Below are 17821 nucleotides of genomic sequence, written 5' to 3'. Positions count from 1 at the left end.
CAAGTGATATTGTAATTGAGTTTATCACTTTCTCTTTAAGGGAATTGATTGATATAAGAAATAATTGATTGTATCATACAAAAGCTTTAGATATTTATAAGAAAATCAATCAACAGAAATTATGAACCTTTATTTTAAAGAATTAACACTCATTTTAAAGATAGTGATTCTCAATATGAGTTTATGTTTAATTAACTTGTTCAATTACTGTTTTACCAATAAATATAATATTAATGTTTGGTTTGGCAATAATGAAAATTTATAACATGTCAGAATTAGCTGTCATTGCTCGGAAAGTAGAAAATGTAAGTATAAATACATAGAATATTTTTTTTATTATTTAATAATAACATAAAGCAAAAGAAATTTTAACTATTTAAATTATTTTAAATTTCTCTTTTTTCCTCCGGACGAATATACAATCAGATATAGAGGTCGATTAGTAACATATTTTACGACTTGCATTCTACTGTTTTATATTTCTTATTAGTAGTCTGTGTAAAATCTTTAAAACATCTTTTATATTCGAGAATGAATACTCTGAATTAGATATTTGATATTTGTGAGTGGTTAAATAAAAGTTTGGTAACACGTAACATAATAACATATAAAATGAAATTAAGATATATTTAAAATTACTTTAATATTATATTAATAAATAGTTTATATTGTGCTCAACCTCACAAATATACTCATAAAATGAATTTATATATTATAATTTGATTAATCAGTAACTTAAAAGGAAACAATAATTTTTCACGTAACTCTATTTGTCAATAATTAGTAACGCTGGCTTCATTTATCTTCAAATAAAATTAATAGAGGATTTTTATAATCCATTTTAAATATTTAATTAAAATCATTTAAAAATAAAAACTAATATATCATTCAATCACAAAATGCCATAGAAAAAGATGAGAAGTAATTATATGAAAAGGGTAGACACTCTGACATCCTTATTATCACCTCAACATGAAGCCGAAAATGTGAGTCTAACATGTAAAAAACGTGCATCAACATGTAATGGTCTCTATGTAGAAAAAACTAAACACAAAAAACTCTTCATCTTCTCTCCTATTTACCATATTTACCATCACCATGTACAAGGAAGAGATTTAATATATACTATTTTAAATTTTTATTTAATTTTTCAATCGAAGTATATACGTAAGAGTTAAAAAAGAGAAAGTTTTCAGTTTAATCAAAACATATCCTTCATAAATAAATTTGATTTTTTTTTTCAAAACTGAATACATGAAATAAAACAAAACAATTTAAAATTATGTAATTACATAAAATGACAACAATTATTTAATAACTTGAAGTAATGTGTGAAATTATTTAAATGCAGTGATGATGAGATGAAAACGACATTATATAATAAGGAAATACAAAAAAAATCACATGTGTACGTTCGCATTACAGTGACAAAGAAAGAAAACTTTACTTTTCTTAAAAACGAAACCACTGAATGAACATCACACACACACACTCCACTAAGACAAATAGGTGCCTAAAAATGGTATTTTTAAAACGAAGTGCTCCAATCTCAAGACCATTGCCTACTGTTTTTTATTCATTGCACTCTTTCAATAAACTACACAGAGGAGATAATTTTGTTTGGTCACAGACGGCGAATCTTTTTATCACATATTTAAAATATGTCTAATTTTGTTTTTTAATTACAAAAGGAAGAAAAAAACTTGTTAAAACCACTATAAATAGTAAATATTTAGTTATGAAAGATTTTAAATCAGTTAAAAATAAAAAATGTAATGAAAATGTAGTAAATGAGAGGTGAAAATATAAGTTTATGTTATAATTGATCATATTTAAGTAATTTGTAATATTGTTGAAATAATGATAGCGCAGAGAAGATTATTAAAATAGTAGTATATAAGTTGATAGGTATGTCTGGCATGGAGCTATAAATAAATAATATGGTAAATGAGCGAAGCAGGCCTGAGTCACTGTGAGAGTCACCCAGATCACATTAGGAACTGAGCTAAAATCTGTATAACAGGATTCCTATTAAAGCGAAAAAGGATTTCCATTTTCATTCAGCTTACACCAAATCTTCCATTTTCTTAAACCTAATATAGAAAACAAAAGTTGTTCATTCTCGCACGGCACTTTTATGATTGCCAGCATCATTCACACACAGAGACGGAAGCATAGTTAAAAGGGAAAATAACAGACTATTAAAGAGAGCAGAAGAGAGAGATTCACTTCTCTCTCTGTCTCTCTCTACCTAAGACATTGTTGTACTTATTTCGTAGCTGTTCTATCTTAATCGTTATCTTCACCGTCACTGTCGTTGTCAATCTCTGTATTGCCGCGGTCTTCTATTTATCTTCTCAATCAGGTGCGATATTCTTCAAAGATTGTAGCTTTTCGAAGATCACAAGCGATTTCTCAGACCAACCCAGGTTATTCTTTTTGTTGTTTTTGTCTTTCTCTTCGTCTATTGGATTCTCGATTCTCATTTTTGTTGTCCCTGTCTGAATTTGGAAGGTTTAAGAACTGAGAAGTGCTGCTGCCTGTTGTTTTTTGTGTTTTTGTGTGACATTCCTCTGTTTCTCTTCCGGTTCCGTGCTGACGAAATTCTCTTTGTTTGCGCTGTAATGTGTCTGCAGAATCTGCCACCAGATGGTGAAATGCCCTTTTTTCAATCACTCGCGTTTCGATGACATCATCACAACTTTAGAAACTTCTCAATTACCACCGACTTTCTCTTCTGAATCCACGTTTTGCTTCACACAGCAATGGCCGTCGATGAAATTGGAATCTCGTCTCCGACGTCGTTTTCTTATTATTCTTCTTCTTCGGGATCGTTTGAGAGTATTTGGAGTGCCATCCTTGGATTGCCTTGGGTGGAAGTGGTGGCAATCTGTGCCAACTTGACACTCTTTATTGTGTTTGTGTTCGTTCTTTTGGCGAGGAGGGTGGCTGTGTGTTTAGGGGTTGGAGTTAGATTTGGTAAGGACAATGGAACCGGCAATGCCAGCCGCGGCCGTGATAGTGTTGATTTAGAAACACGTGACGTTCGGATTGGAACGTGGTTCAAGTTGTCGGTGTTGTCTTGTTTCTATGTTTTGTTGGTGCATGTTTTGGTGTTGGGGTTTGATGGGTTTGCCTTGATCAGAGAAAGGGATGGGGATTTGGGTTTGGCTCTTCTTTCTGTGCCTCTAGTGCAGGGTTTAGCTTGGGTTGCTCTTTGCTTCTCGGCTTTGCAGTGCAAGTTCAAGGCGCGTGAGAGGTTTCCAAATTTGCTCAGAGTTTGGTGGTTTGTGTTATTTGTTGTTTGTTTGTGTGGTTTGTACGTTGATGGGAGAGGGGTTTGGATGGAAGGTTCCAAGCACCTGCGTTCTCATGTTGTGGCGAATTTTGCGGTCACTCCTGCTCTTGGCTTTTTGTGTATTGTTGCAATCAGGGGTGTTACTGGTGTAAAGATATGTAGGACTTCTGATGAGCAACAACCATTGCTTGTTGAGGAAGAACCCGGCTGTCTTAAGGTTACTCCCTATAATGATGCTGGACTTTTTAGCTTGGCCACTTTGTCTTGGTTGAATCCCCTTCTTTCCATTGGCGCAAAAAGGCCTCTTGAGCTTAAGGACATTCCCCTTGTTGCACCTAATGACCGATCTAAAACAAACTATAAGCTTGTGAATTCTAATTGGGAGAAATTGAAGGCAGAAAGCTCATCATCCGGGCAGCCTTCGTTAGCATGGGCGCTTCTCAAGTCATTTTGGAAGGAGGCGGCTTGTAATGCCATATTTGCTGGTGTAACCACTCTAGTTTCGTACGTTGGTCCATACATGATAAGTTATTTTGTTGATTTCTTAGTTGGCAAAGAGGTTTTCCCACATGAGGGGTATGTTCTTGCAGGGATATTCTTTGCGGCTAAGCTTGTGGAGACCATGACTACCAGGCAGTGGTATCTAGGGGTGGACATCATGGGTATGCATGTGAGGTCGGCTCTAACTGCAATGGTATATCGAAAGGGGTTAAGGATATCAAGCTTGGCCAAGCAAAGTCACACAAGTGGGGAAATTGTTAACTACATGGCTATTGATGTTCAGAGGGTCGGGGACTACTCTTGGTATCTCCATGACATGTGGATGCTTCCTCTCCAGATTGTTCTTGCCCTGGCAATTTTGTATAAGAATGTTGGAATTGCCTCTGTTGCAACTCTGATTGCTACAATAATTTCCATTGTCGTCACTGTTCCCGTGGCCAGGATCCAAGAAGATTATCAAGACAGATTAATGGCTGCTAAGGATGAGAGGATGAGAAAAACATCTGAGTGCCTGAGGAATATGAGGATTCTCAAACTTCAAGCTTGGGAAGACAGATATAGAGTGAAACTGGAGGATATGCGTGGAGTAGAATTCAAATGGCTTCGGAAAGCCCTCTATTCTCAGGCTTTCATAACTTTTATATTCTGGAGCTCGCCGATTTTTGTTTCAGCAGTCACTTTCGGTACTTCCATATTGTTGGGTGGTCAGCTGACTGCTGGGGGTGTACTTTCTGCTCTGGCTACTTTCAGGATCCTGCAAGAACCTTTGAGGAATTTTCCAGACTTGGTGTCAACAATGGCTCAAACAAAAGTTTCTCTTGATCGGTTATCTGGCTTCCTTCTGGAGGAAGAATTGCAGGAAGATGCAACTATTGCCTTGCCACAAGGCATCACTAACATTGCTATAGAAATTAAGGACGGTGTCTTCTGTTGGGACCTTTCATCTTCCAGACCTACTCTATCAAGGATAAGAATGAAAGTTGAAAAAGGGATGCGCGTGGCTGTTTGTGGCATGGTTGGTTCTGGGAAATCAAGCTTTCTGTCTTGCATCCTCGGAGAAATTCCCAAGACTTCTGGGGAAGTATGTTGGTGCCCTTGAGCTTTTGATTCCCTCTTTATTATATTAATCTGTCTGTTGACATTTTAATCTTTGTAATTTTTCACACTTTTTACAAAATGCATTCATTTATTTTTCAGGTCAGAGTGTGTGGATCTTCTGCATATGTCTCCCAATCAGCATGGATACAATCAGGAACTATAGAAGAAAATATCCTCTTTGGAAGCCCAATGGACAAAGCAAAGTACAAGAGTGTTCTTCAAGCTTGTTCACTGAAAAAGGACCTAGAACTTTTCTCACACGGTGATCAGACAATTATAGGTGATAGAGGTATAAACCTGAGTGGTGGCCAGAAGCAGCGGGTTCAGCTTGCACGAGCACTCTACCAAGATGCTGATATTTATCTTCTTGATGATCCCTTCAGTGCAGTTGACGCTCACACTGGATCTGACTTGTTCAGGGTTAGTTTTCCTTAGCACGGAGTTGATAGTACTGTTTAAAATTGTGGATATGGCTTACCCTTTGACATGGTACCGCAGGATTATATATTGACAGCACTAGCAGATAAAACAGTCATTTATGTGACGCATCAAGTTGAATTTCTTCCGGCTGCTGATTTGATACTGGTATGGCTGTGTTGTACAATTTTTTCGAGCACATTCGGGCATCATGCAATAAGAGGCCAAGTTTATGATAATGCTTTATTTCACACTTAAATTTTGAATTGTGTATTCCCTGCATGATGCACGATTCAGGATTCAGTTTTTAAGATGCCCTCTGGTATGTCAAAGTGAGGTTTTCCTCTTGATGTCCTGTTTGCATTATAGTTCTCTCTTAATATTTACATGAAGTCAGTTTGTACACCTATTCGCTTCTTTATGGAAGGAATATTTTGCAAGTTACACGTTTTGGTGTTTTTAAACGAAAGGCAAGTCATAACTTGCTAACAAATTTCTTCTAAAAAATAACATGTATAGGGTAAAATCCATTGACACTAGGAATAACTAAATATCCTCCACTGATGCAATTAAATCCCGTGACCGAAGTTATTTTACTTAAAACAAATAACAATCTGACTCACACGACTTTCTTTTACTGCGTCCTTCAAAATTTGATGACCTTCTTTTCCTTTTCTGAAATATTGGACCCCTTTTCCCTTTCTGATAGATCAATGAAACCCTTTTGTGGGTGCTCTTGTTTGTTTGTTTGTTTGTTTGTTATTTGAAGTACTCGATTCAAGTTTTCTACTGTGAGCCGATTGGTTTCCATGCCTGTCCAACTTATGTTATTATCTCTATCCTGTAACCAATCCCATGAGTTGTTACGTTCACGTTCCAAATCAATTTTACGATAGCAAAAACTTTGACATTTCAAGAAAGGATGGTTTCAGTACGACTACAATTAAGTGAAAGCTTAATATATATTATAATAAAATCCTTCATAACAAAGTGCACTTGACTCGTGTTTTCTACACACATCACATTTTGGTGTAATTTCTCTTATAGTATAATTATGGTAGTGCCCCATTGCAACTAGTACAATTAGCGCTTGGAAGCTTTTTTATAGGAAGAATCCTATTCAAATGTTTCATGTTATATGAAGTTTCTGTTTTTTCTTCTCTTAACAAGGTTTTAAGTACCGAAAAGAACTTACGTGATGATGTTAAGATGATTTTTTTCTAAATCTATTTTTTAGTGCTTGGAAGCTTTTTGTAGGAAGAATCCTACTCAAATGTTTCATGTTATATGAAGTTTCTGTTTTTTCTTCTCTTAACAAGGTTTTAAGTACCGAAAAGAACTTATGTGATGATGTTAAGATGATTTTTTTCTAATTTTTTTTTTCTATTCTTGAAGGTGCTTAAAGAAGGCTGCATCATACAGTCAGGAAAGTATGACGAACTTTTACAAGCAGGAACAGATTTTAATACTCTGGTTTCAGCCCACCATGAAGCCATTGAGGCTATGGATATCCCTACTCACTCCTCTGAAGATTCAGATGAAAATTTATCTCTAGAGGCATCTGTTATGACCAGTAAGAAATCCATATGTTCTGCAAATGATATAGACAGTTTGGCCAAGGAAGTGCAAGAAGGAGCATCTACTTCAGATCAAAAAGCAATTAAGGAGAAGAAGAAAGCAAAACGATCGAGAAAGAAACAGCTTGTTCAAGAAGAAGAGAGGATTAGAGGCAGAGTCAGCATGAAGGTCTACTTGTCATACATGGCAGCCGCATATAAAGGCTTGTTAATTCCTCTCATAATCATTGCACAAGCATTGTTTCAGTTCCTTCAGATTGCTAGCAATTGGTGGATGGCTTGGGCTAACCCTCAAACAGAAGGAGACCTGCCCAAAGTAACTCCCTCAGTTCTTCTTCTTGTATACATGGCCCTTGCTTTTGGCAGCTCATGGTTTATATTTGTAAGGGCTGTTCTGGTGGCTACATTTGGCCTTGCAGCTGCACAGAAGCTATTTTTAAAAATGCTTAGAAGTGTTTTCCATGCACCAATGTCTTTCTTTGACTCTACACCAGCTGGAAGGATCTTGAATAGGGTAAGTTCTCTTTTGTCCTCATCTTCTATTATTTTTTTATCGTATCTCTATCTGTATGGTGTAGATAATTATAATGCGTCACCTTTATCCCACCAGGTATCGATTGATCAAAGTGTTGTGGATCTTGACATTCCTTTTAGACTTGGCGGGTTTGCTTCAACAACAATTCAACTTATTGGTATTGTTGGGGTAATGACAGAAGTTACATGGCAAGTTTTACTGTTAGTTGTCCCAATGGCTGTTGCTTGTTTGTGGATGCAGGTAATTAGAATTTGTCCAGCTTAAAATCTTTCTAACTGCTCTTCCAGAATATTTGCATAAAAGAAAAAAAAACTGCTTTCTTTGGAGAAAAGTAAGAACTTTATTCCAAGTAAAAGAGAGGGTACATGGTCAAAAAGTTCTTGTAATCTTCCAATCTCATTGCATTATTTAAATGTTTGTATATAACCCTATGTTTTAATTTAGTCTAGCCAACAACCAATTCCATTGCAGAAATACTATATGGCATCCTCCAGGGAACTGGTTCGTATTGTTAGCATCCAGAAGTCTCCAATTATACATCTTTTTGGTGAGTCAATTGCTGGAGCATCCACCATCAGAGGTTTTGGACAAGAAAAAAGGTTCATGAAGCGGAACCTCTATCTTCTTGATTGTTTTGCACGACCATTCTTTTGTAGTCTTTCTGCAATTGAGTGGCTCTGCCTGCGGATGGAGTTACTGTCAACCTTTGTATTTTCTTTCTGCATGGTATTGCTTGTGAGTTTTCCTCGAGGAAGTATAGACCCCAGTAAGTGCTCTTAGAAAATAGATTTACTTTCACAAGTGCTGGTTATACAGGATGCTGACTGCGATAATGGAATATTATTCTGTTCTCATTGCTGTTACCTTTTCTCTATAGGCATGGCTGGACTTGCTGTGACATATGGCCTAAATTTAAATGCACGCTTATCACGGTGGATACTCAGCTTTTGCAAACTTGAAAATAAAATTATATCCATTGAAAGAATATATCAGTACAGCCAAATTCCTAGTGAAGCACCCACTATAATTGAAGATTCTCGCCCTCCATCCTCATGGCCAGAAAATGGGACAATCGAAATAATTGATTTGAAGGTTCCAAGCTCAGCTTCACATTTATGCTTTTTGTTTTCTTTTTTTTCTAGTCAAATATTTATGGTTTATTTCTTGATGAGTAGTATGATGTCTCTTTATGTACAGTATCTAATCCTAGTTGTTAGCCACGTTACATTGATATCTTTATTATGATTTTTTTGCTGCAACTGGCTTTGTCCCATCACGAGTACTGGATCTCCACTTCTCTTATCCTTACACTGTCTCTTTTGAAGGTCCGTTACAAGGAGAACCTTCCTTTGGTGCTTCATGGAGTAACATGCACATTTCCTGGTGGAAAGAAGATTGGAATAGTTGGACGAACTGGCAGTGGAAAATCTACTTTAATTCAGGCACTATTTCGATTGATTGAACCAACAAGTGGAAGTATCCTTATTGACAACATAAATATTTCAGAGATTGGCCTTCATGATCTTCGCAGCCATCTCAGTATCATCCCACAAGATCCAACTTTATTTGAAGGGACTATCAGAGGCAATCTTGATCCTCTTGAGGAGCACTCAGATAAAGAGATTTGGGAGGTTGGTTTTATTTCATAACTCCACGCTTTTTTTGCACAGCTTGTACTATCTGTTCAGAAAGCTGCTTATAAAGTTTACTTGTGTTCAGTTGTGGATATCTATGTATAGTAACAGTCAAATTATTATAAGAGAAATGGAAATATTCTTAATAAGGCAGGACTAAGGATTAACACGGAGTTCAGGATATACAAGCAAAGAGATCAAACAGAAAATAGATATTGATAAAGTGGAAAATGAGAACATGAAGTAATAATATAAAGAAAAACTCTTCAATATTTGGTTTAGAAGTAATCTATGCAGTAAACTTCTTTAAACTCCCCCACCAAAAACAAAACAAGCAGAGCCTCCACTATCGTTCACTATGTCATACCTAACAAACTTCCTCCACATATGTACCTTCCGTGGATAAGGAAGAAAACTCACAACATATGCCAAAAGTAACCCTCTATTTGAGCTAAATGTGGTATCAAAAGTAACTTGGGACTAATCAAACTTGGGTACTTGATTACTTGTCCTTGACTGACAAGTAATTTCAGTGCCTAATTTGGAAGATCTTTTGTTTAGCTTTATTAATATCACACTCCAAATCAAATAAACCACTTTATACCTTTATTCCTAAGCAAAAGTTATGGCATAAGAAAATAGACTAATAATTCTTGAGTTTTTTAAAATTATGGCAGTTTGAATAGCACTTTGTGCGTTATGTGACTGATACGAATGAAGGAGCAGGAGTGCAAGGGCAGAGTAGGAAAATCCACTAGGTTTATGAGAAGAAGAAGTGGGAACCCATCACTTGGGGGCCCACATGCACACGTCCTTGATTATTAAATATCAAAATGGCTGATGTGGCAGGTCTGAAATCATGGTGGTATCTTTTAGTTAGAGGAGAGAGGGAATAAAGAGAGTGAGGGGAGAATTACGTGGGGGAAAAAAGGAGGAGAACCTGCAAACTTTCCGAGGGCAGAAAGACTTACATTCTCTCTGATTTCGGTTCTTTATTCTGAATTGTATGAACTCAGAATTACTGAATATAGATAATAGTATTTTTTTCCCCTTGTTTCTTGTGTTTCTATACGTATCAGATCACTCGCTTCTGGGAGTGTATGGTACTAACTCATCGAGCAATGGAGCAATGCAAAGACGGACTTGAGCAACAACAGGTGGAGTTGAAAAATCAAAAGGTCATGAAGGGGGCAACCTCACAAGCATCGTTCACACAAAAGGGAGGCCATGTCCAATGCCACTGATGGTGAGCTTGAGAGTGAAGACGATGCTAGCCACACGACACAAACTAGTAGCCGTGAATCCTCACACGATTTTGGAGGGCGAAAACTTCAGATTCCAATATTTCGAGGAGATAATGCTTATGGCTGGATAGTACGGGAATTAGACACTGTAGTGATAGCATTGGAAGATAAGGCTTTAAGTTGGTATCAATGGTGGACGTGGCGTTGATTCAACACTTTCAACCAGGGTTGGTACAAAATCCTTATGGCCCGTTGTTGAGCCTGCAGCAGACCAACTCTGTTGAAATACAGGGAGCAGTCTGAATGCAACTGAAGAAAGAAGAGAGAATAATGCTGAAGGGAATCTTCCTCAACGACTTGAAGGAAAAGATTCAGGCATAATTGAAATTATATATGATGGGGTCTCTTGAGGAGCTCATGGATAGGACCCTTGTTGCTTGAACAGAAGAATATTGCTCTGCGCAAATCGGAACTCGTGAATTTCAAAAAGACATCGCTGGAGAAGGCAATGGGAAGACATATTCATGGGTTCATTAGGTGGGAGAGAGGAGGAAATAGGGAAGGAATGAATAGTAAGTTGCATGATGCGGATCATGGGGAGAAGAAATTTGTTACTGGGGAAAACTTTCTCAAGCAGAATTGAGAGAAAGAAGTTGAAAGGGGTTTTGTTTTAAGTGTGGCAAAACCTAGGGTCGTGATCATATATGCAATTTGAAACACTTTCAATTTGTATTAATTGAAGGATCCCAAGGTGAAGAATTGGAAGTTAGTGACGATGATGAGGATTAGGGAGAACCTATAGCCAACAAAGTATTGCAGATTTCTTTGAAAAGCAAAGAAGGATTGACATCCAATCGAACCTTCAAGGTGGTGGGAATGATTATGGGCAAGGAGGTGCTAATATTGGTGGATTGTGGTGCTTTGGCTAATTTCATTTCCGAGGAATTAGTTCAGCAGCTCAACTTAAAAGTGAATGACACAAAGGTCTATGAGTTGGAGGTAGGAACGGGTGCCAAGGTGAGGAATCTGGGCATATGCAAGCACTTGGAAGTTGCAGTGGAAGGCATTCCTATTGTGCAGAATTTTTTTTAATATGGAGTTAGGAGGGACAAATTTGGTGTTAGGAATGGATTGGTTGGCTAGTCTAGGGAATGTCAAAGCAAATTTTAAAAACTTAATTCTTACTTGGCGAGATAAAGGTGAGTATACAAATCTCAAGCATCCTGGAAGGCGATGGTGAAGGCTCTTACTAATGAGGGAGAAGGATATGTGCTGTCTTGTCCAACCAATATTGTTACGTACCAGTAAACTAGCCAAATACCACCTCTCACACTCTCACAACACGTAATAGAACAATAAACAAATGATAATGGACGAATGAATCTCTTTTATTGATGGTAATATTTGGATAAAAAAAAGTAAACAATAATTGAGAGAATATCCTCCTTCAATTACTTGGGAGCATAACCTCCCTCACAGGATGCATAGTCGCCTGTCAACCATACTCAATAATCAAAAGCATACCTTTAACCCTAGACTTCCCCTTTATTTATACTAATTATTTCCTAAATAAAATATTTCCCTAGAATAAAATATTTTCCTAGAATAAAATATGAATATTGTTCTAAATAAAATATTTCCCTAAGATATATTCTTATTTACTATAATTATTTCTAAATATTCCCCGCCTATCCTAATTGTTGTCCCAGTTAGGATAGTCACTCTTCAACCGATCGGGTCCAACTATCGTTCGACTTTGCTTCCCCCTGCACCCTACCATTCGGCTCCAGCTCTTCACCGCCTTCCACCGTTCGGCCTGACCTTTCCATGCCTTCTACCGTTCGACTTGACCTCTCCCCGCCTTCCACCGTTCGACTTGCTTCCCCTTGCCTCCTACCGTTCGGCGCCCCCTGCCTCCTACCGTTCGGCTCCAGCTCTTCACCACCTTCCACCATTCGGCTATACCACTCCATGCCTTCCACCATTCGGCCTTTATGGTCAATACCGTTCGGCCTCACTTCCCTCCTACCTTCCTTCTCCTTCTCATATACTTTCCAAACCTTATTATTACCCCCTACCTTATACCGTAACAAATATGATGATACATACAAGGGACAGAGGCCCATCAACCTAGCCTTGGTAGATGTTTTGGCAGCTTATGAAGATCTGTTCAGAGACCCTACTGAATTGCCTCCAAAGAGGGATTGTGACCATGCCATCCATCTTAAGGGCAACACTACTATTCCAAATATCAGGCCGTATAGGTACCCTTATTATCAAAAGATTGAGATTGAAAAGTTTGTGCAAGAAATGTTGGTGGCAAGAATCATACGACCCAACACTAGCCCTTATAGTAGTCCAATTATTTTAGTGAAGAAGAAAGATGGAGGATGGCGGTTTTGTGTCGACTATAAGACCTTAAACAAGCTCACCCTACCAGACAGGTACCCCCTACCAGAAAGGTATCCCATACCCATCGTAGATGAATTGGGAGGAGCTCTGATCTTTACTAAGCTGGATCTAAAATCGGGGTATCACCAAGTATGAATGTGGGAAGAAGATATAGCCAAAACTGCTATCTGGACGCATGAGGGTCACTATAAGTTCTTAGTAATGCCATTCGGGCTTACTAATGCACCCTCTACATTCGAAGCTCTCATGAACAGGTACTTCACCCCTATTTGAGAAAGTTTGCCTTAGTCTTTTTCTAAGACATCCTTATTTTTAGCAAGAGTGTAGATTGTCATCATGAGCATGTGTGACAGGTGCTGGATGCTCTAAGGCAACATAGTCTGGTGGTGAACAAAAAGAAATTCTCTTTTGGAAGGAGGAGTATTGAGTATTTAGCCTATATTGAGTCGGGCCAAGGAGTAGCTGCTGATCCTAACGAGATAAAGGCTATGGTAGATTGGCTAATTCCTAAAGATGTGAGAGGATTGAGAGGTTTCCTCTGCCTCACAAGATATTACAGAAAGTTCGAGGGGTATGGGAAGATGGCCCTTGACTCAACAGCTGAAGAAAGACAGCTTTTAGTGGGATGCACCAGCTCAAAAAAGCTTTTGAGCAGCTGAAAACAACAATGACACAGGTGCCTGTGCTTGCTGTGCCAGATTTTACAATGGTTTTTGTGATAGAAACCGATGCTTCAGGTCACGACCTTGGTGCAGTTTTAATACTCTCTGACAGGAACTTGAACAAGTCGGTTTATGAAAAAAAATTGATGGCAGTGGTCATGGCTGTATAGAAATGGAGGCATTACCTACTGGGAAGGCATTTCATAATCCATACTGATCAGAGAAGTTTGAAGTTCTTAAGGGATCCAAGTCTAACGGGTGAGGAAGAAAATAAGTGGATCTCCAAGTTGCTTGGGTATGACTTCGACATTAAATACAAACCAGGAAAGGAAAATAGAGCAGATATGCCCTTAGAAGAATACAATATGCAGCCATCCACACAGTCAAATTCTTGGAGTGGGAAGATCTTGAGGCAGAAATTGAGCAGGATGAAAGGTTGAAGCAAATAATCCAAGACCTAGCAGTGAAGAATGGAGAGCATTCAGGGTATAACATAAACCAGGGCAGGTTGTACTATCAAGGTCGGCTTGTTATTCCAAAGGGGTCCCTTAAAATCAATTCAATCCTGAGGGAATTTCATGATTCAGCTGTAAGAGGGCATTTGGGTTTCTTTAGAACTTATAAAAGGATCTCAAGAGTATGTGAAGAAATGTGAAGTATGTCAAAGAAACAAGTATCAAACCCTCAGCCCTGCAGGGCTGCTGCAACTCCTACCCGTTCCAAAACAGATTTGGGCAGATATCTCCATGGATTTTATTGGAGGGTTACCAAAATCCGGTGGCAAGGATACTATCTTGGTCATAGTAGATTGTTTCAGTAAATATGCCCACTTCCTTGCCCTGACACACTCTTACACATCCAAGGAAGTTGCTGAGCTGTTCTTGAAGGAAGTGGTAAAGCTTCAGGGGTTTCCTGAGTCGATTGTGTTAGAGAGGGACAAGGTCTTCATGAGGTCTTTCTGGATTGAGTTATTCAAGCTAGCAGGAACCAAATTAAAGTTCAGTTCTGTCTATCATCAACAAACAGACGGGCAAACTGAAGTGGTGAATCGCTGTCTTGAAACGTGTCTGAGGTGCATGGCAGGAGTGAGACCCAAACAGTGGCTTAAATGGCTCAGTTGGACTGAATTTTGGTACCAATACAACCTATCATGAGTCCACTAAACTGACACCATTCAAGGTTTTATACGGAAGGACCCTCCTCCAGTAGTTCGAGGTGATGTAACAGCAACCCCTATGGAAGAGGTGGCTGTAATGTTGCAGGAGATGAATGAAAAGAATTTTAACGGAGTTCACCCTATCTTTCATGTGGCATTATTGAAACCAAGGTTGGCTGATGACATTGTTGTCCAGCAACTATCCCCTTTTGTGACTGAAGACTTGGAGCTCGAAGTCCAACCAGAAGAAGTCTTAGCAGTCAGAGGAGAAACAGAACAGACTATGGAAGTGTTAGTGAAGTGGAAGAGTCTTCCAGCTTGTGAAAATTCGTGGGAACCTCTGCACAAGATGATGGAATCGTTTCCTGAACTTCACCTTGAGGACAAGGTGAATTTTCGAGGGGTAGGTATTGATACAAATGAAGGGGGAGGAGTGCAAGGGCAGAGTAAAAAAAATCACCAGGTTTATGAGAGGAAGAAGTGGAAACCCATCACTTGGGGGCCACATGCACACGTCCTTGATTCTGAAATAACAGAATGACTGATATGGAAGGTGTGAAATCATGGGGGTATCTTTTCATTAGAGGAGAGAGGGAATAAAGGGTGTGAGGGGACCTGGGAACTTTCGGAGGGTAGATAGACTTACATTCTTTCTGATTTTGGTTCTGTATTCTGAATTGTATGAATTCAGAATTACTGAATATAGAAAATAGTATTTTTTCCCCTTGTTTCTTGTGTTTCTATACGACGATACTTAACAGTGACCATTGGGTTTTAATTTTTTTCAGGCACTTGACAAGTCTCAGCTTGGAGAGGTCATCCGTGACAAAGGACAACAGCTTGATACACCAGGTAGGTGGCCAAAAGACAAATGAAAAGCTACAGTATCCTTCCTTCCTCACCCCTTAAAAAGAAAAAATAGTGTTTAGTCACAAGTAGCAAACATAACAAATACTTTGAAATCTGCAGTTCTAGAAAATGGAGATAATTGGAGTGTAGGACAGCGACAACTTGTTGCTCTGGGCCGAGCACTGCTGCAGCAGTCAAGAATACTAGTACTGGATGAAGCAACGGCATCAGTTGATACCGCCACAGATAATCTTATTCAGAAGATCATCCGAAGTGAATTCAAGGCCTGCACTGTCTGCACCATTGCACATCGTATACCTACTGTCATCGACAGTGATCAAGTTCTTGTGCTAAGTGATGGTGCGTATAAAAGCATAATGTCTTGTTCTTCTGCATGACCTGTATCCTTTTTCTTCTTCTCTATTTATATAAAAACTGCATTATGGATTTTTAGTATGTGCTTCTGAAGTTAACCTTTGGATACTTTTGCAGGTCGAGTTGCAGAGTTTGACACGCCTACAAAACTATTAGAGGACAAGTCTTCCATGTTTCTGAAGTTGGTGACTGAGTATTCATCACGTTCGAGTGGTATACCAGAATTTTAGATCAAATGGAATGTCGGTGTCTTTAGTTCAGAAGTTGAAGCAGGAAGTGATGCCACCTTACATGCCACTGTTGCATTCCGGGCATGCATAGCCACGAGATGGAAACAAACAAATAAAAGGAGAGGTTTGTGCCTCATCAATCAAGCACCCCACTGGCAGAAATTTGTTTGATTCTTCCCCTTAGAATTGAGAAATTCAGGCATGGTTAGCATGCTTTGTAACAAACAATAAGAGTATCTGTGCTTACAGGAAAGCAACGAAGTAGTTTGTAGAATGAGGCACTAGGATCTTGCACTGTTAGAGAGAACTGTAGAGTTTAATCTAGTTTTCTGTATTCCACAATTTTCTCTTAGTCAAGTTTAGAATTAAGCTCGTATCCATCTCCTCCCTAAATGTTATAGTAGTTATCTTTTCTAAAATGTTTCTTAATTTTCTTGGTTTTCTTAATTTTTGTTACTAATACAGTAGTTTCATATACTTTTTCGTGCACCCCCTCAAATTTTCAACATGCCCATTTTATCTTCCATGAAAGTAACTTTTCGGGTTACATGTTTCAAACAAAAACTTTTTGAAACAAAATTTTAATTTTTAGAATAATATTTTTCAAAACAGAATTTTCGGAATGTATTCTAGAATAAGTTTTTTAGAATGAGATTTTTCAGGGTATTTTTACATTAGATATGTTTTGGAAAAAACTTCTTTTCGGAATTTTTTTTTCATATTTTTTATTTTCTTCCTTTACGGCTGAACTTTTCCTGTAATTGTGGGGATGAACTTAGGAACAGTGAAATGGAGGAAGCAATAGCCATGTTTAGGTCTCCTATGTTCTAGATTTGGACCAATTTCCCTATGATTCAATCGTGACCCAATTAGCCATAAACTAATATATTTTTTTTTTGTATTAAGAAATAACTTCCATAAATTTTTTTAATTATCACTCTGCATGATTAAAAAGCTAATCATTCGAGATTTAATACTAGTAGTAATTTATACACGGGTCTCTCTCTAGCCTGTCATTCGGCCCTTATTGACTTAATAAATTGCTTCTTTGCACTCCATCAATTTCTTCTTGCACCCTATTAGCATTTTAAAATGATTATTTCATCTTTGTAAAACTGACTTCGAAATTATTAACTCCAGAATAGAAGTTCTGGAATTTCCGAAATAACATTTTCAAAATAAAATTTCTGGAATGTATAAGATTCTTTTTCTTATTTTCCACTTAGAGTGTGCTTCAAGTAATTCAAGGATGTCGAACATTGGGTTCCTTCAGCAATAGGAAACCTTTGGATCCAATCTTAAACTTTGTCAAAACTGAAATCAAAGGCATCCGACAGCAGAAACAACGATATTCCCCATAGCAGCAAGAAGTGTCCCATTCTCACACTCTTGAACAACTGATGACTCTCTCATGGAGTCAAAGTTCAAGAACGACTCCTTTGAATACATCAACTTGGATGGCAAAAACGTGGGTGCCACGATGCACATTCACCATAGAAGCACAAAGGTTGACCCAAAGGATTGCTGTTGCATCAACATTTACGTGAACAACAATGTTCAAGGTGTCTCAAATTCGGTGTTGCACGGTAGCCAGGTAAGGATGAGAGATCCAGGAGTTAGTTTATACTTTGAAAACTTGAAGGTTGACAGAGGAACTCCCACATCCAGCGAGAATTTTTTCTGGCACAACAGATTTGGATTTTGCCTTTGCATAACAAACTTGTTAGTTCTTATGTTTCTTTTGGTGTTTATATTCTCAACTAGATTCGTCATTATTGTGTTCTAACTAACTAGGTATGCTATAAATTCATCTTGAGTTGTTGGATTATTTTG

At 38.0% G+C, this 17821-nt stretch overlaps 1 protein-coding gene across 1 annotated transcript; it reads left to right on the top strand.

Annotated features, from left to right (window-relative positions):
* The first annotated feature begins 1965 nt into the window (after positions 1-1965).
* LOC148198027 (ABC transporter C family member 5-like) lies at positions 1966-16364 on the top strand. Its single transcript, XM_088114916.1, has 12 exons — positions 1966-2429; positions 2637-4880; positions 4997-5317; positions 5396-5482; positions 6710-7405; positions 7502-7666; positions 7898-8192; positions 8304-8518; positions 8752-9057; positions 15323-15386; positions 15504-15743; positions 15876-16364. The coding sequence occupies exons 2-12, from the start codon at positions 2766-2768 to the stop codon at positions 15986-15988; spliced, it is 4617 nt and encodes a 1538-aa protein (XP_087971042.1). The 5' UTR covers positions 1966-2429; positions 2637-2765; the 3' UTR covers positions 15989-16364.
* The last annotated feature ends 1457 nt before the right edge of the window (positions 16365-17821 follow it).

This window comes from Vigna umbellata, chromosome 5, assembly GCF_029865625.1.
Source record: "Vigna umbellata cultivar VRB3 chromosome 5, Vumbellata_1.0, whole genome shotgun sequence".
NCBI classification, from domain to species: domain Eukaryota; kingdom Viridiplantae; phylum Streptophyta; class Magnoliopsida; order Fabales; family Fabaceae; genus Vigna; species Vigna umbellata.
Note: the sequence above shows the minus strand (reverse complement) of the source record. Positions and strands in the feature narration are given on the sequence as shown.